At 42.9% G+C, this 19,404-nt stretch overlaps 2 protein-coding genes across 3 annotated transcripts in view; one reads left to right on the top strand and one right to left on the bottom strand.

Annotated features, from left to right (window-relative positions):
* Nab2 (Nuclear polyadenosine RNA-binding 2) overlaps window positions 1–19,404 on the bottom strand; it is a 113,102-nt gene that overhangs the window by 51,823 nt on the left and 41,875 nt on the right. Inside the window, exon 6 of the mRNA XM_076765644.1 lies at window positions 2,971–3,241. The gene's annotated coding sequence lies outside the window, so the exon portion shown is untranslated. The remainder of the gene's footprint in view (window positions 1–2,970; window positions 3,242–19,404) is intronic.
* The window catches only part of LOC143342123 (A disintegrin and metalloproteinase with thrombospondin motifs 15), a 99,564-nt gene that overhangs the window by 23,699 nt on the left and 56,461 nt on the right, over window positions 1–19,404 (top strand). For both annotated transcript variants that reach the window (XM_076765643.1, XM_076765642.1), the window contains exons 3-5: window positions 11,363–11,491; window positions 14,486–14,646; window positions 15,250–15,375. In XM_076765643.1, coding sequence (XP_076621758.1) covers window positions 11,363–11,491; window positions 14,486–14,646; window positions 15,250–15,375 — 416 coding nt within the window. The remainder of the gene's footprint in view (window positions 1–11,362; window positions 11,492–14,485; window positions 14,647–15,249; window positions 15,376–19,404) is intronic.

Below are 19,404 nucleotides of genomic sequence, written 5' to 3' on the forward strand. Positions count from 1 at the left end.
TAAATATTCGTATCTTAGAAGCAACGCACCACCATCGTTCGCCTTTCATTTGTTATCTATAACATTCTTACATAAAGCTAAACGAACGCAGGAGCCATATTTCATCGCGCGTTAGATCTGTTAGCTTTCCATTCAGCCGGTATCGATAATCTAATTTCAAATGCACGCACGGCTCGCGATCATTATTAGTTGGATTCGACTATTGGACGCAATTAGGCGATATAGAAAACTTGATTCCCGATTATTACTGACCGGGGCACATCGACTGGGTCGACGATAAATCAAGCCCCCCCCTGCTGTTGTAAATTATAACATTCATTAACGACAATCGATCGCTCACCAGTCGGTCGATCAATTCGTTTCGTCGCGGTTGAAAGATCTCGCCGATACAACCGCCCGGCCGCTTTTACGCTCGTAAACTTCTGTACAGCGTATCCTTGGGACGATTAGATACATCGAACCGCCGCAAAACGTTTCACTCGCCTCTACGAATATTAACAACCGTGTTCTAGCGTTTAACGAATAACGAATAAATCTACCACTCCATCAAATTCGTGTATTACAATTAATTCGATGTGTAGAATCGCGAAAGACAAGACACGTGGACGGTTCGAAGAATGGAGACACATTCTCCGAAAGGTTGACCGAATTCGACGAAATTAGTTTCGAAGGAGAACTCTGGATTTCCAACGACCTTGAAGCAATTCTCTCGAAAGATGTCGAAGCTGCGAAATTCGCGTGGCTCGGGCTGGCAGACGTTTAGCTTCTCGTCCCGTAAACATTTTTGTCAGGCTCGAATCGCCACCTCGCTGCAGGATATATTCGTCGTTCGGCTTGTAATTTATTTCTAAGACGGTTCGGGCTAAAATAACCGAAGCTACGGCCAGCTGGCTATCGGGACAGCGCGATATCGTTCGATGCTCTTGAAATTTACGCTAATGCGTTCCCCGTACGAATTATTATTAGGTCTGTGGGATAGTTTTGACCTTTTTCTCCCCCCGTTCATGCTCCACCACGTTACAACATCAATGGAGATCAGCGGGACCTCTGCTATCCTAACAGGGTAGTTTCTTCTAGAAGCTAGAGGGACCACAAATTATTTACCAGCTTCAATTTTTAATCGAAATTCTCCATGAAATCGAAACTATGGGAGCTCGAATAAAGTAAATAATTAATTTTCGTTCGCTGGAGACGGTGTTTGGTCCATCGAACGTCGGCGTGGAGGAGCAGCGAATTAATTGCTGACTTCTTTCGCTATTCCCCAGCGTTTTACGACGCCCGATAACGATCGCGACGCTGTTCGACGCCGACGAGGTTCGAAAGGAGGTGAAGAACGCTCGTTAGAAAGGGCTGTTGCGAACAGTGTCGTCTGCCAAACGGCGCCAGCCCACCATGTGTCGTTGAACTGGACGACATTGTTTGACGTGCAAAAGGCCGGACCCTCCGTTGCATCGAACTCCTCCCTCCTCTCTTTGCATAAACATTTCGTGTTTTGCGGCCGTGGCAGACGATGCTTTCGTCGAGTTTCCTCCGTTGTTCGGGGAACGGATGTTATTCGAGGAATAAAAGTCTCGCGTCCTCCCTCGACGCGCGTTAAAATCCTAACGAGCGGACCGGAGTGCACGAAATCGCTGTTTAAAATTCTTCCATTTGCTAATTAGGATCGTCTCCAACAACGCGATTCTCCCTTTATTTTTCACTGGAATTAAATCTGACAGGAGTTTTGGAGAACTTAATAATACTCCGATTGGTAAACTTATGACGAGATTTTGTGATTTACTATTTTTAGACGCACGAGTATTAATGTAGAATTCTTTTTGAATAGTCAAAGTGCGATCAAGGGGCCTTAGAACATATTCAAGAGCATAGTTGCTTTGTTTATCTGCTTCGTATCTCCCCAAATCATTCAGTAATGGAATGATAGTTATTCGCAGACGCTATAAATTCACGGAAGTAGGTTGCTCGTAACAAATGTTGAAGGTGGTTCGGAATTAAAGCGGAACAGGAGCTGGACAATTCGAATCTGTTGCACGAAATTCCAAAACGACGAACGCGTGAACGTCGTGCAACGATCTATTTTATCCCCGCGTAATTTTGGCCTGCCTGGCCGTATTATCCTGACCTGGGACAAAAGCGGGGTGACATCAGTTTGCCGGAAGCTTGCTCCAAACAGAACCCGGCTAAGTCGGTTGTGTCTGCGCGCCACTGCTCTCGCCGACCCGGGGAAGCTTCTACTCGCCAAAAATAGTCTTCTATTTAATTTCACAGACATTTACGATTTCCCCGTGGAGCACCTCAAATTACCCGAGGTATTAACTCCAACAAAACCGCGCGTTGGATCTGCGGGAATGTTTGGTCGATTTTTTGGAGTGCAAATTAGTGTCTGGCAAAACAACCATGAATAAAACTTCTGTTTCGGATATCACCTCGTATCGTACGGTTGCCGAAATAAAATTCTCTAGAAGCTGACACAGTAACGAACTAGACAGCTGACGTCTAGCAAAACAAACTCAATAGTTTGACAGTTCTAGCAAGCCAAAATAAAACTGACGAGTAAATAAAACCGGCTCTGAATAAAACTTCTGTTTCCTCAATGTCTCTATTCAGCATCTTCCTCGTATCGGCGTTCCAACGATCGGAAATAGAAGTTTCCACGATGGATACGCGACGATTGCCAGTACGGGGTACGATTAGAAAGAAACGTAGATCCCTGAAGATCTACCCGGATCCCACCACGTGGACGGGAGGTTGAGTTTTGGATATCCCCGAGGTCAGTGAAACAGCGAAGACGAAGGAATGCACTCCGGTTGGCTTGCATTCCGAGAAATGTGTCTCCCGTTTATCGTATTTGTCAGACAGGGCATCTATCAGTGTCCGGCGGTGAGAATTACTTAACCTTCCTATATTCACGTGATCGACAACGCGTGTCTCCGGCTCATACGCTACAACTATATACCTTCTATCACTCACCCCATATCCTGTATCCTGTGTCGGGATATCGGATTATCACGCGGTAAGCGTTTTTCTCTGCGTCCGCGTTACCGCCTCCCAGTCCCTTTCAGAAACGTTTTCTCATCGCGTTTCGTTTCGACTCGCGTTTTCGCCTCAACCGGGCACCGTTCGCGTTCTTCGTGGGCTGGGGTTTCTTTTATTACCCGAGAAACCCGACCTTTATTCGGTGTTCCAGCCTATTGCGTTTGTTCTCCTTGAAACGACCACCTTCCTTTTGCTCCTCCGCCACCTATACGTTCGAGAGAATAAGAACAATGCAATTTTCAAGTTACTGAAACACTCACAATATGCAGTCATTTTAATTCAATTAAGTAAATGAAAATGGTACTTTCCAAATATATGATAAAGGGGTCTCAAATCTTGAACAAATTTTTTTCATGGCTGCTCTAAAAGTTAGTAGAGTAATTTTACAATATTCTAGTGCTCAATTTTGGAGTTCCACCTCACAGGAAAATTATGCAACGGCTGTATTATCTCGAGCATGGATCTTGAAATAGTTAAGTTAGGTATCATTAGAAAGGTCTTGGCTCAAAAGCGTCCCACCCACTTCCGGCTCGGAAGTTAGCAATCATTCTCTGTCACAAGTTTGGCAGTGACAAGAATATATGCACGAATACGAAGTTACACAGGGTGGTTTTGGCTCCAAAATGTCCCCAAAGGGCTCGTGTATTATTTCTCTAAAGAAGTCTATTAAATTAATATTGTACAAGTTAGAAAAGTGTGAAATTGAGTTTCCGTGCCAACTGTACGACTGAACTTTATTCACCGATGTAAGAATGTTTATCTACTTATGAGAATCTTGATGAATGCGCTTGGCTGTTGGCGATTACCCGCAACTTTCTGTATAATTGAAGATGTTTTATCTCGTGACTAATAGATAAACTTGCCTTTGAATGCATGATTGATACAGCAATGAGCTACGAAGAATATAACCCGACCGGTATAATGTTCTTTTAATACAAGATAAATCTCTCTTTTCATCCGACAATTGTATTCTCACGACAGTAATCAGTTATTACAAAATATTTGTTCAGAGATGATTAAATAGCCTTTCGTAAAAATTCTGATCGTTAAATTCGTCCAATTCACGTCGCTACGCCCATAAACAGATACCAGAGTAATTATCATTCCCCGGAATTAAAATTGCAAGCATTCCCCGGTGTAATTTCGCGCGCGTTAAATTAATTGGCAGTCCGTTGTCACTTAAATTGCCAAATGGTTTTCGTTTAGCGAGACTGACGTCCAATAAATCCGCCGTGCAACCTCTGGTCGAAAGTCAAGGACGACCAAGACTGTAACAGAGATTCCTGAAAAGAAAGAAGCAAGAAAGAGGGCTGGTTTTTATGGTCGCCTTAAACGAAACGTGGTTTCACGGATAGTCGCCAAGGTCGTGCGAGGAAAGGTCGAGTGTCTCCAAGAAAAGTATACGATTTCTTGGTTGACCGCATATTTCTCGCGGTCGAAGCCGCCCCGGGGTTTATCCTTTCACGCGATAAGTTTCACGAAGGGGAAGCTGCTTCCGGAAGGACTCCGGAGAACAGGCTCTGACGCCATTATAATAGGTTCACACATTAATACGACATTAATTATTATTAGAGCGATGAAAATAACCAGCGACAACCATATATAATCTCACGCTTTAACATAAAAATCGTATTGTTCTCTCCTCTAAAAAAATTGAAAGCAATAACTGAGAAAATGCTTATAGATCGTGCAAAGATCGAAGATGGAGTACTTATTCCAGTCGTGAACAGTGTTATTCGAAGCGTATGCAAAGAATACTATAATGATGGCTTGTTAGAATTGCTCGCCAAGAATACAATGGATTGAGCAACGTATAACAGCGACGTTCAAACAAAATTGCAAAACTGGCACACGGTCGATGCAACAAAATCGAAACGAATATCATAGAATTATTGGACAGGTATATCGTCGTCGATTTAATCCTGTTATTCGCATTCTATCGCGCTATAAAATTGCTAAACTGGCTGTTCGGATTGGCTCTGGTCCACGCATCGTGTGTCTCTATTACTCCCTCCTCGATCTTGATCGATAAAGCATACTAGACAAATTAATGGGCTTGCAAACGCTGGACTTGTACAATGGTGGCGAACTGCATATCTACATAGTTTTAGGGGAGACTGACAACAAAAAATTTAGGACGAAGATGTGCAATGTCTTCTTCGTTAAAATTTTTCTTTTACCTTTGCTTGCCATTTCTGTCGCGTCCACGTTAAAATAATCTCGGTTAGAACCGTGGCACGGTGCACCCTGCGTTATTCCTGGTCCCTTATCCGCGTTGTCCCAGTACGTTTGTTCCTCGTGGCGAGTATCGGTCGCATAATCGGTAACGACGTTGTCCTAGGATCGCCGAATCCCTTTTCTCCGTTGTAGCACGCGGTGCATTGTTATGCAATTGTACAATGCACGGAGCCCCGGCAGCCGCCCACGCGTCGACATTTAGTAAGCACGTTTAATCTCCGCGGACATGACGTAAAGTCCCTTTGTTCCGCGACACGGTCCACGATACTGCGTGGCTCGAGTGGGACGTCAAAATTTCTCCGTTCATTGTTCCGTTTCAGCCGTGCCACGACTGGAACGTTAGACCAGAGTGCCCTCCGTCGTCGACCGGGGACAAACTTAGAATTATCATTGAAACCGAGTCTAGGAGATCGGCTTCCTTCGTCGTGCTTCCAACTTTCTCCCGTTTCCCTTCGCGTTTCGCAAGGGGAGAACCGCGATCGTGATCAGATTTTGCTGACTCGTCCTAAACGATTCAAACTCAAACACCAAATTCGGAATATCTAGATCGCAGCGACGGCATCGAGACGAATAAGTAGCCTCGTTCGATTGTATTATACATTCGGGGCATAGGTATACGTTTTTAAATATTAGGGAACCTTTTATTTCACGGTTGGTAGCGAAAGATCATGGAACCGCGACCATATTGCATTTCCACGATGTCTTCTGCGATTTTATTACAGGCTGAAGGATGGAGGATCGTAAATGCAGTCAAAACATAGTCATTTCCTGCACCAAGAGCAACAAATAACTGCGAAATCTCTGCAAATACATTCTGAATCTGTGACATTATCGTTAAAATATACATGCGTCGATGACATTCAGAAAACCGGTGCCAACACCTTAGGGATTATCGACAGTATTTTCAAGGCGTCTATTATGTAATTTGGAATCTTATAGAAGCTTTTTCCCGTCAAAATATATTAAATAATCTATAATTAGCTACCACGGATGCAACTGGTGCGTGAAACACGCGGTTTTCTAAACCTCGACGACGTACGTTTTAACGATACGTTTAAAATGGATTCCCAGAGAAGATTCTGCATTTATTTGTTACGATTCTTGCAAGAATTTACTGCTCTTTGGATGCGTTTACGATTCCATACCATTTTTCACGCTGCAATAAAATTGCAAGAGGCACTCCAGAATAATATTTCAATGAAAACTCCATTTTTGTATCCAATTTACAGATGCACATTGTAATTTAAAATAGCGTAATTAATCATAAGACGTACCCCCTGTACGCCAAAGGACTTTTGCTCATTTAACTCCTGATGTCATATTTCTCGAATAGTCAATTGTATGAATTATCGGAAGAAGTTCCATTAGATGCACATCGCATGTGATTTATGCGTGACGATGCAACGATACATTTCAGCCGAGTAGTCGGACAGTTCTTCGACGAACGATTTCTAACAGATGGATAGTTCGTGCAGGACCTATTACCTAGCTCGCTCGTTCCACGGACCTAAACTGAATTTCTATTTTCGAAACCGCTTAAAAACATTTATTTAATACCGATCGCCGTAAAATACTTTGGCAACCCATACGAGAACGCTGCCAACGAATTCGAGACGATATTCTGGAAGAAAAAGACGCTTGTAGGCTCGTATTTGGGACTGAGAGCGGCGCCATTTTGAACGTTCTAGCGCTCGAATCGCTTCTGCGACGAGAAATGTGAAAAAACGAGCAGGGTCATCGATTGACCCGTCGTTTTTCCTCGCTGAAAATCGCGGTAATTAATTGTGCGAACCAGACGAGAGTTAAACGATCGACTATCTCGTTCGATTGACGTCGTAAGCTGCGTACGGAATATTGCCGCGTAGATTAACGGTCGAACGCTTGCACGGATTATCGAGACGTCGATATTGTTTATAATAAATTGCGTGGGGTCGTTGAAATTTTATCGGTTCGAACCGCGTGGTTGCACAACATCTTGGCAATAAGGCAAAGCATTATTCTTCTGGTTCCTACTTCGTTGTTATGAGGCATATTTTATCTTTGAAAATAAAATAAACATACCAAATACAGAATCCTTACAGAAATTATGGTCTTTTAAGAGGTAATCAAGTTTAGTGTTTTTCGCTTACCTGCCTGTCAGATTGTGAAAGATCGATCCAGAACCTGTGATAATAGGAGAATCAGAGCCGGATGATCTAATTGTAAGCGAAAATTGCTCTAATAAATCGCATTACATTTCATAGCAATGTATCAGAGTTTTCAAGAAAAAATTTCACTCGTTAATCATTCTTTCGACGTTCAAGGAAAATTCCGCGTTCCGATTCTCGTACAGTCAGGTGTACAATCAGCAACAGTGTTTTTCCAGCTTAAATTCCGTAGATAATTGCACTGATCCATTACGCACAGTCATCCGTGGCGAGCAATTAACGGGCGTAAACGTTCCATGAAAATCGCCGTTGAAGTTTCTCCCGGCGATCGCTTCCGTGCGGCTTTTCCAATCACCGATCGATTGTCTCGTTCGTCCGACGTCTAATTAGCGTCACGCTACTAGCACGAGAAGCACGAGCATCCCTTTCCGCTGAATTATGTCGACGTCATTATCTGGAAATCAGGAAATCGTTCGTTTGTTATTGTCGGAATCCGCTTAACGAGTCCGCGTAACACGGCAGTTAGATCGGCATCCGCGGCATGGATCAATCGATTATCGACCAATAGAGATTTACGACCGCCTGTCGACAAAGAATCGTCCCCCCCGACAGAATGAGTCCGTCGAAGGACGAACTAGACGAAGGTGAAACTCCGCGAACCGATGAATGTGGAGCCACGCCCGTACGCTCGTTAACGAAACGGGTCATCCGTTAATAAACCTTTGGCATTGTTTACCAAAGTGTGACTTCGTCGAAAAATTATTAGCAGGGCGAGGCAGTCAGCCTTCTGCTGATGGAATACTAACGAGAAAACTTTCCCGATCAATCAACCGGGTACTTAAATGAAACGTGTGGCGATAGAATTTGAAATTCTGAAGACGACCAGACGTTTATGTGCTTCCGGTTATATTTAATATTCTCAGAAAATTTATGCCCTTCGAACACCGTCAGGAATACTGGACGAGACGTTTTCAGTTGAGAAGCGACTTTTGTCCAGACGTATCATCGTAATAGTTCAGATAGATCGATGGAAAACTAAAGGCCATCGTAGGCCAAAGTTCCGTGTCACTGATTGCTAACCTTTCTCGTCGGTCGAAAGCTTCGACAATCGTTGATGCAGGTCTGAATTAATCGAGAACAAAAGTTCAGACGCGTTGACGTAGATCCGAGTCTCGTCACGTGCCAAAGATCAGAGACTCTGACGCGGTGTTAAGCTCTCTTACGAACAAAGATTTAGAGAGCTTTCGATGCAGAGTTCAAAGTCGCTGTAAACAAAATTTCAGACTGTCTGACGTAGAATTGCATGGTATATTTAAAAAAATATAAGTTGTATGATCTAATTATTTGGAGCATTGATGTTTTTCAAGTACTCGATATCTATCGCGCTTGAATGGTACACAAAGACCTTCGGTGGATGCCAAATCGATTTCGAGCTTTTCTAAATTCGCTTCGAAAGGAGGACACCATCAGGATAAATTCGACGATTCAACATCTTGCGTTACAAAGGACAGTGCAAAGAACGTTTATTTATAGTGTTTCGTTTATAAGTTCGACCACTCGAGTCTTTCGAGTGTCGACGAAACCGAAAAGCGAGCATCGAATCTACGGATTGTCCAGAGTATTTTTCGAGGATCGAAACTCGAAAAAGGTTGAGACACATTGGTGTAAATGAATGATTGACAATATAAATTGAATGCACACGCGAGGAATAGAGATATCGTCGTCTTATGTCAGATAAACGTCAGATTAAAAGATCAACTTACATTTTTCCGTTGCATCGCGTTTTACGTCGGATTAGATGTCAATATATTTCTATTAAGCAAATGCAATTGGCATCAATTAATTAAACGAAGCGCTTTCCGGCGTTGTTTTAATAATTGATAGAAAGTAGTTTACCTTTGTTTAATCTTCGAAACTTTATCCTTTGATTTTTACAAGAATTTTACCCCTAAAAAATACTGAAGCGTCAAACGATAATTACAGAATGAGAATAGTAATGTGAATGCGGCTTTCATGTGACACTAAAGAGTCTGGATGTGTCATAAGTCGCAACCCAATATTATTCCACGACCAGAGACGTCAGTGATCCGAGTGCATAAATCATCGTTAAAGTTCCACGGGTGCACACTTGCTGCGTTGTTGGTCAAGGTTGGTGAGATATCAGGAAAGAATTTCGATTTTTGTCGAAGAGTAAAGCCTATTAATCGATTCTAAGTAGCCAATTGCGCAATGGCGTTCACCGTTCGCACGGTGTTCCTTCGTCCGTGCTCTTTTTATTCTACGTCTTATTTATCCGACGAGAAAAATACATATGCTCCGACGATTAATTTGATTCGATTTGTATAGTAGTATTTTAACGTCGAATCGCCGGCTTGATACGACAACGAGATTACTATTACGGACGAAGTATACGAGTAGACCTTACACATTATACAAAAAAGTATTAAACAACATTTCCGAAGAGCGTCAATCAAATTTACTAAAAATCAAAACAAATTTTTAAGAAAAATCGACAGGGTACATGTAGAAATATTTCGGCGAAAATAAAAAGTTTCAAATCGTTCTAAAAAAATTATTTTCAGTTGCAGAGGTCGATTACAATCATTTTTGGTCATTACACGTACCCCCGAAATCCTACGCATTTTCGAGAAAAAAATTCCTTACCGAAAATCTAATTTCTGGCCAGAAATGTTTGCCCGAAATTTCATACGAATCTTTAAAACGTCATAACTTCTGAACGGATTGGACGATTTTAATGTTTAAAAAAGCAAACTACGCGTATTTTGATAAAGAATATGTACAAATCACAAAAATATTCGAAAAGTTGGACCTTGACCCCGCAAAATGAGAAAAACCCCATAAAAATGGTCCAATATTCAAACAGCCATAACTCTTACAATAATGAATATATTTCAATGAAACTTTTTTCTGAAGTAGAGCTCATGGACACCTACAAAAAAGTATTAGACAACTTTTCTCTAGGGCGTCAAACATAATTACTGAAAATGAAAAATGAATTTTTAAGAAAAATCGACAGGGAGTAGGTGCCTAAATTTTTCGACGAAAATGAAAAGTTTCAAATCGTTCTAAAAAAATTATTTTCAGTTGCAGAGGTCGATCACAATCATTTTTGGTCATTACACGTACCCCCGAAATCCTACGCATTTTCGAGAAAAAATTCCTTACCAAAAATCTAATTTCTGGCCAGAAATGTTTGCCCGAAATTTCATGCAAATATTTAAAACGTCATAACTCCTGAACGGATTGGAGGATTTTGATGTTTAAAAAAGCAAACTACGCGTATTTTGATGGAGAATATGTAGAAATCACAAAAATATTCGAAAAGTTGGACCTTGACCCCGCAAAATGAGAAAAACCCCATAAAAATGGTCCAATATTCAAACAGCCATAACTCTTACAATAATGAATATATTTCAATGAAACTTTTTTCTGAAGTAGAGCTCATGGACACCTACAAAAAAGTATTAGACAACTTTTCTCTAGGGCGTCAAACATAATTACTGAAAATGAAAAATGAATTTTTAAGAAAAATCGACAGAGATAGGTGCCTACATTTTTTCAAATCGTTCTAAGAAAATTATTTATAATTTTGGGGGTCAATTACAATCATTTTTGGTCCATAGACATACCCCCGAATTCCTACACATTTTCGAGAAAAAAATTCATCACTGAAAATATAATGTCTGACCAGGAATATTCTACTGAAATTTCATGTGTATCTTTAAAATGTCATAACTCCTGAATGGATTTGTAGATTTTAATGTTTCAAAATGCAAAGAACGCGTATTTTGGTGGAGAATATTTACAAATTCTAAAAATATTAGAAAAGTTATTCCTTAACCCCGTAAAGTGGAGTTAACCCCGTAATTTAGCAACCGTATAAGACCAAAGTGTTCATTGCTCGTGTAATTTTGTTGCAGTGATACCGAAAGTGGTGAAATCGTCGAGGGACCAAGACAAATCCCCGATCCATGAGTCGTCTTCCTCGAGCTCCGATCTGGAGTACGTCATGCTGATGAAGATCAGCGAGAACCAGTACGGGGATCCACGTAAGTTGATGTTTCGGTTTGATAAAGCTTGATCGACGTCCGCTTTCTTCGATAATCAATCGCGTCGAATCTTCGAGCGGCTTAATGGCGAGTTATCTCAAGCGTGGGGATTAGCAACGACGACAATACTAATATCGCCTTCGAGTGTTTGACGTTTTAATGAGAATCGCGACGAATCCCGTTTGTCGGTTACGTTCGAGGGCTTCGAAAGCTCGTCCGTTGCCGAAGAATGCGAACGACAAGACGAAAAGGTAAACGAGAAACGAATATCGAGTTCGTGGATCGAGTTACGCTTTTCGCGGGCGTGTTAAACGCTGACACGCGGCTCGGGGCCTAGCGATGGGACCGATTCAACAGCCGTTTGAACGGGTTTGATCAACCATAGTCAAATTTATTGCCTTTACAAAGCTTGAAAAATAATTGTTTTAGGACTTTAGTGAAAGGATTGCTACCTATGCTTAGTTACTGGCATCTCAAACTGTTCTAGTTAAAATACAATTAGAATCGTAAAATGAATTAGTCTGATAATTATCTAAAAATATTAATGAAACGTTCCAGTCGGTAAATAGACTCTGGGAAGGATTCAAATAGTATCAGGCAATCTTTGAGATTCCAGCATCATTTGAATGTTCCCTCAGACACCTGGCCTGAACCCGGAAGCCACGACCAACGAAATTACATAATTCTTTCCACGAATGGCGTGCGAAATACCGTTACAATAATCGTCAATAAATAAGTGGCGTTGCAGCGGGATCCTCGCAAGTAACTACTAAGGTTTGATAGTTTTCTTCGACTATCGTTTAATCATCTACTCATATAAGCATCAGTACGCTCGTAGACGTCGAGTTGCAACAAAAGCTGCGATCGAACGGATCCTGAGTTTCCTCGGAATTTCAAACGTTGCCACTCAAAACCACAATCGATGAGCTGTCAAGGATCGTATCTCCGGAGTTGTCCTGGTACCTGTCAGCGATGAAGATTCAAGACTAAACTTCCTTATAGCCGTTGCACGCTAGAATCGAATTCTTTATGACTGGGATAACGACGGAGGGGCTAGTTATTCAGAATTCTATAATCCTCTAATGGTGGGAACCAGGGGGTGGATCACGTTTACGATCCACTTATACCACGAGCTTACGATCTTTATTAGCCTCTTAGGTTCTCTTAGAGCACTATACGACCTTCATTGTCTAAGCCAAGACTTGGAATAATTGTCCATAGACTTTGTCATCGAGTACCCAAGAGCAAACTTCCTTAGACTTGCTGGGTCTATCAAATCCGTTCCATCTTGAATCTAATAAAGGCTACGTTCAATCTAGGTAGTTTTCAAAGTCCTGAGCTGCTCTCTGAGGAAGCTGCAATAGAAAATCGACCCAATTTTCGTGGAAGCTGTACTCGTGCGACCATTGTTCCCATCGCTATCTGCGGACGCGCGAGACGCGAGAAAGGAACGGAACGACGGCGATTCAAATTAGCGCAATTAGAGACCGCGATGCGTTCGGGATGCATTCCGATGATGGAACGTGTACGCGGGATTCTCGAAGCGTATCGGGCCCCGGCCGGCGCGAGCGTACCACCTTTATCAGGATCACGTTCGCCTCGTTAAGCTCTCGATTGTGCGAGACGGGGCGGCGCATGCACGCTCTACGAGACCCCGAGCAGATAAAAAGCAGACGACGCGAGCGGGACCAGATATTTATAAAGGACGCGATCGCTGCGCATCGATCTGCGATCTCGATTCTCGGAAACGTAAATCGCCCGTACCGGAGGTTGCTCGCAATTTTCACCCTTTCTTAGGTCCTGGGGGCACTCGTTGAGGTCTTCTGGAATATTCTAAGCTATTGGGGCCTGCGATAGCAACCTCTAAACAATCTCTACCAAAGCAGGTCATTGAAAACACACACTAGTAGCTACTATTGGTCCTAAATCTTATTTAGCTTCTGGGAATGCCAGGATTTGCAAGGTAGTTTAATGCTAACACGCGTTGATCGCAATTTTCACCCTTTCCTGGGTCCTGTGGACACTCGTTGGGTCTCCTGGAATACTTTACTACGTTGTTAGGACCTGCAATAGCTGACTGCAATTACTATGTCTTCATTAGATCTCCATCAGAGCTACCACTATGTTTAGGTCATTTGCAAGTCCTGAGAACACACACTAGCAGCTACTCTTCCTCAGTTTCTGGGAATGCTAGGATTTGCAAGATGGTATAATGCTAGTATCCGCGAGTTTAGAGCACAGGTGTCACGGAGGAACGTTAGACGATAGATCAGATGGTGTGTCAGGTGACGAAGTGGAACAATACCGATGATTTATTCGTCGTTGTCCCCCCCTTCGGGTTGGAAAGAATAATGGACAAAAATTAATAGTCACGCATGCGAGGAACAGTTAACGAAACAGTAGTCTTTGCTGTCGAACACGTTTGCGGCGAGTCAAGAAACTAGATAGGCAGCCGTCGACGAATAAAAAGGATCGGCCGAACGGTAAAAGCCGCATTCGCTGAGAAAGCGCCGCTTTTAACGCAACGCTGCGAGTACCGGGCATTTTGTCACGCACCCGGTCACGCACCAGTCATTCGTTGCTTGCCAACTTTGCGCGACTGTCAACGATTACCGACAACAAATGAACTAGTTACTAACTGGCACGAACCCCGTATTTTAAGTATGCTAGGTATGCTTTGGCGCGTGTACCGTGTGTTTCAACGCCACGGCTATAAACCGAGATGCCTGGGAACCATACGAAACACACTGTAACTCCCATTAAACGAATGGAGCCCTTCGAGGTTTCTCGTCTCTCAAACGTGGAGGCAAAGGTGATGTCTAATTAGGGGTGGTTCGAAAAATAAATGGCTTGCGAATGGTTTCAGTGTGAAACGAAACATTCTTGGAAGCTTTTAGTCCCCCGCATAATTAATGTTAATAATTCCGTAGATTCAATAACCGTTTCGCGAAGGTGTAGTACCGTTATCGATAAAGTAAACCCGTCTGTTCGCAGCGGAGAATTACACGACGGCCACGAGGCACCACAGCGGCCATTTTCGCCACGCCTCGGCGGAAGTCTGGGACCCTCATCCCCAATACGAATTTACCGCCTTCGGCAGGCGATTTCGTTTGCGTCTCGCGCACGATTCCAGTTTCGTATCGCCGAATATTAAGGTAAGTGAACGGTGTCCGGTATCAATTTGTAGCAAGTTTCAATTTCATTCACTACCCGCGGATCGTACGATAATTTAATCTACCGAGATACGCGTTTATTGCTGTTAATGCTGTTACGTTATACGGTGCTGGTTACGTTATTACTATGCTAATGTACGAGATACCATCTTCAACGTACCGACGCTGAGATCTGCATAACGTTGCTTCTATGCTGGGTCCCAGCGGTTTCAGTGTGGGAAGCAGCATCGCGCGTAATGCTATTATTTATAAGGCGTTTTAAATTAATTATCGCGAGCTCGATGAAGCATTTGCTTTGGTATTTGCTTTCCCGCGTAGAAAATTAAGATTAAGGAGCGATATTTTTGGATCCCCTCTGGCTATTAATGTTTCGAATCTTCGAATTTAAATTTCGGGAGCGTCTGGTGGAGCAAACGCGATTATTTAAAAAGCTTTTTCCTTTCGGAATATAGGTCTAGAATCGTTCTTGAGTCTATCCATTCATAAACAATTTAAATATTCTGCGAGCTATTATTCGAAGAGAAATAGATGTTTCACCTTCGAGCGTGTTTCTAAAACTGTAATTGTTTCTCGTTGTTTGTGTAGATAACTCACATGAGCGAGAACACAACCAGAAGGGAGCATCCAGGCCATGAACTGGGATGCTTTTACAGCGGAACCGTGGACGACGATCCGTATTCCGCCGTCACTGTCAGCCTCTGTCACGGAATGGTAAGTCAAACTACGAATTAAATCGCGGTATATTTTCTTTCCCTAACAGTCGATACGCGAGCAACTGTTCGTTCGTGGCTATTTTATCCCGGATGGATCACCTCGTTCGGATATTTATCTTCGGAACACACCGATAGTAGCTCGACAGGGAAAGTGGCGATTATTTTTCTTCTCGCCATACTTGCTCGAATCGTCGGATGGTCAGGGCAAGTCGAATAAAAATATTCGCGAACGCCGCAGGTCTAAAAATACGTATCTTCTGGGCGCATCCTCCTCGGTAGTCATCGTCCAAGTGACCTCCCTAGGGGCTCGTCTCTCGCGAATTCCTCGTCAGCGTCGCGCCACCAGAAAGAAACGCGGTTGCGAAAATGCCTAACGCGTTTCCCTCCCCGGACCGCGTACAAAGGCGTATTTAAAGTGGTTGGCATAAACAGGTATTTTTGCCTCTCCCTGTACTGGTATTTCTCCAGTCCGTCGCGGCGCGAGCAACGTTTGGAACATGTTCGAACCTTGCACCGTAATCATTACAAGATTCATTACCAACTTCGGAACGGAACGTCAGGCACCGGTCGATTCTAGCGAAACGACGCTTAAACACGTAGCTGATTCGGATTTATGAGCTCGTTGGATTACCTGGACATTGATTACTCGGACAATTATCCGGATATGCAATCAAAGACTTGTGTGCTCAAGATACGGTAAGAATTTCGCATGGATATTATCGGCTCGTAGCATTTATCTTGTCCTGCGCTCTAAATATTCCACTCTACGCGTTCTCGTCTACTCAGTCTTAAGAGAGGAATTAATGGATAGGTCTAAAGTAGGTTCGTCAGATTCTCGCGACAGCTAGTGACAAGATGAGAAGCAACTGTACAATCTTCTTCGATAATTCAATTAACTATCTTTTAGACCTCCCTGTTATTTTTCGATACGAGCCATTTTGCTTGAGTATTTATATAAATACTCGACCACGTCTACATTTTAATTTATCCAGTCGAGAAGCTAATATCTTTCATATGCAGTAAAAGTTTATGATAAGGTATTAAAATAGCGACGCAAACGGATATTTGTGCAATCTAATATTTTCTGTCGCCTGTATATAACGTATATTTAACTGCGCATTAGGATTCATAATTTTCTGAGCTAAACGGCGCTTTAAACGGTATCGTTAAACGATTGGCAACTATGCATAATATAACGCTGATAGAGTGGCAATGACGGACTGCAGGAGGATGCATAGGGGCATGTGGACACGCGTGTGTTTTTACGGCCGCATTCCCGGTGCATTTTGTAGCGGACACGTTAGTAGGTGGAACACGGTCCAGATTGGACATTTGCCATGGTAACGCTAGAACGAGTTTCCGGATTATCTTGGCAAACGACTGGCCAAGTGGCGCCCGGACTCCTCGACCGAGTTCGGTAGCGAATCCTGGTGCACTTTTTCCCCGACAATCGATTTCTCACGCTGTCCAACTCGCTTGTTACCGTAGTCACAGATTCCTTTGTACGTGGAAGGCACAGAAATACTCCGGTTCAATAATTTAGACGTTGGAAGAATGGCACGTACGATAAAATGCTATTTCGAGAAAATCAAACACAAAGCTTTCGTTCGACACTTCGATAGCCCCAAGTTTCAGAGCGAAATATGTTAAAAATATTTAAAAATTCTCGATATTTGACCAGAAATTCTAAAGATACGAAATTTTAAATAAAACACATTATTTCTCAAGAAAAGAAAAATCTTCTACGTTTCTGATTACTAATTTTTTACATTCCCCTGAAATAAATTATTTCTTGCCCAGCTGGGTAATTGACAGTGTTATTTAAACGTCTGAACGAGCCACTCAGTATATCCGTCGCCGATAGAAATGCAACATAAGCTACCACTAGTTATCCAGCCTCCTTGTGAATCGATCTACCGAAGTGGAGAGATTAACGCACAGACTACGCGGCAACTTGGTAAATTTGCCTCCATAAGTTACGAGCAGAAGCCCGTAGAGAGGATCTACGTGCGTACAAGACGAATTTTCTGTTAGTTCCGCGAACGCGGTGCATAGAAGTACGAATAATTAATTAAAGACGTTCCGGAGGGACGTGCAACTTCGAACGAAACGTCTAAATAAACAGAAGAAATATACTAATCCCTTTCTGCGTTGAGTCCGTTCAAAAATCCCGCGATTTTCGGTGCAGGACGGCGGCCATCTTGAATACTAGAGTCAGACGCTTTTAATAATACGAATTAACATTCAGAATAGAGAAGTTACACGCTTGATATTAAATTAAATAAGAAAAGAACACGTCAGGAGCCGTGTTTGATTTTTACAGGATATTTATTATGCGAATGCAGTTCCTCGAATTAAACTTTTAACGGGCGGAGGTTTACAGCCGACTTCGCTGCAAGTTTCCGCGGAAGGAAAATATTAACCGAAGGTCAGAGAATACCGTTGATATTTATGTGTTATTCTCCCGCCCAAGAATGTGTTTCTAGGATCCGAGATTTACGAGTTCTGTTAAATTCGTCTCCTCGCGGCAGGCTTTGCGAAAAAAGTCAGACGTTTTGTCAATATTTAATGCACGCGGTAACTTTTGCTGCTTTTATTTTAATACTTTTGATATTTCTAATCGCGGTTGCCTCGTTAGAGAACGTTACGGATGACTGTCGGCTATCGCGAACGATCACTGTTTGCTTCCTCCTAACGAATCGAGGAAGGCCAGAAAATCGCGTCGCTAGGATGTACCTTTAATTGGCAGACGCTTGTAAGGAACTCGCTGAAAGCGTAAGCGTAAGTGCTCGCGCTTTCCGATCGCTTCGCTGATTTATTGACGTTGAACGTTCCCCGTTCGCTCGGCTTTCGAAAACAAAAATCGTTTGCATTCCGTCGAACGTGTGCTTACGCGCTTGAAAATTATTTCTGGGACGTGTGACTTCTCGTTTCCGCGAACGAAAATTCAGTTGTATAGTCTACATTCGTCTCTCGATAAAACATCTGGACCTCGAACGAAATGGAACCAAAGATAAATTTCATCCTTGAACGTGGTACTACGATCACGATCTCCGTCGAGCCTCGTTTTCTAGAATTGGAACAGAAAAATGCAGAAAGGGACTGGGAACGCTGGGTGGCGCGATGGCCAGATGTCCTGGAGCGCAGCTATCGCGATGATCACCGCGCGTTCGTCTCACTTTCCAACTTTTAGCTACCTAAATAACTCCGAAACTCTCGGAAAAAGGCGACAGTTTCACGGAGAAACGTCTGATCTCTGTCTCGGGGTACAGGAATCGTTAAAAAGAAAGTTAAACACTCGTGAATTCCAGGTGTCCGCCAGCCGCGGAGATAATCTCCAGCTTGACTTTTAATTCCTTGGCTCCTTAAATTCCCCATAAAACTCCCCGCGGAAGATCGTCGGCCGATCGAACGGTAAATAAATTAACTCGAGCCCGATTCCGACGTTTGGTGAAACTTTGTCGGTCGAATAGGGTGGACAATTACGCGTACTGTTGCTACTGGATTTCGCGCGCGTACAAACGCCCAAGGTGCACGCAGAAAAAGGTTTTTACGAGCATGTTTTTACGAGCATCTCGTATTCTTTCGCACGGCTATTTTCGACGCGACGTCGGGGGCCCCCGGGGAATTTAATGAATGAAATTTGAACTTCCTCACGAACGACTCGGGTTCAACGGCACCGTTCCCGGGCGTTTTGTTTAAACCTGCCGCTTGCACTCGACCGCGGGACCTCACGAATTCTGCTTTTATCGAGAAAAAACACGACGAACGGTTGGAATGCTAGAACGAATCTGTTTTAACCTTTGGTTTCGGTCTTTTTCGATACTCTGGAAGACCTTACGTAGCTTCCACCACCCAAAATTAACAAAATATAACAGAAATCTTGGTAGAAAATTTTAATAATAATGAAGAGTTACGCGTAATTGGAATTGCTGAACATTTTTCATTCCACGATTTGTAAAAATGGCGTTTCTTCTGCTGTATGCAATAGATACGACCCACATACGGGGTGGTTCTTAAGAAACTG

The sequence above is a fragment of the Colletes latitarsis genome, chromosome 5 (genome assembly GCF_051014445.1).
Source record: "Colletes latitarsis isolate SP2378_abdomen chromosome 5, iyColLati1, whole genome shotgun sequence".
In the NCBI taxonomy this organism is placed as follows: Eukaryota; Metazoa; Arthropoda; class Insecta; order Hymenoptera; family Colletidae; genus Colletes; species Colletes latitarsis.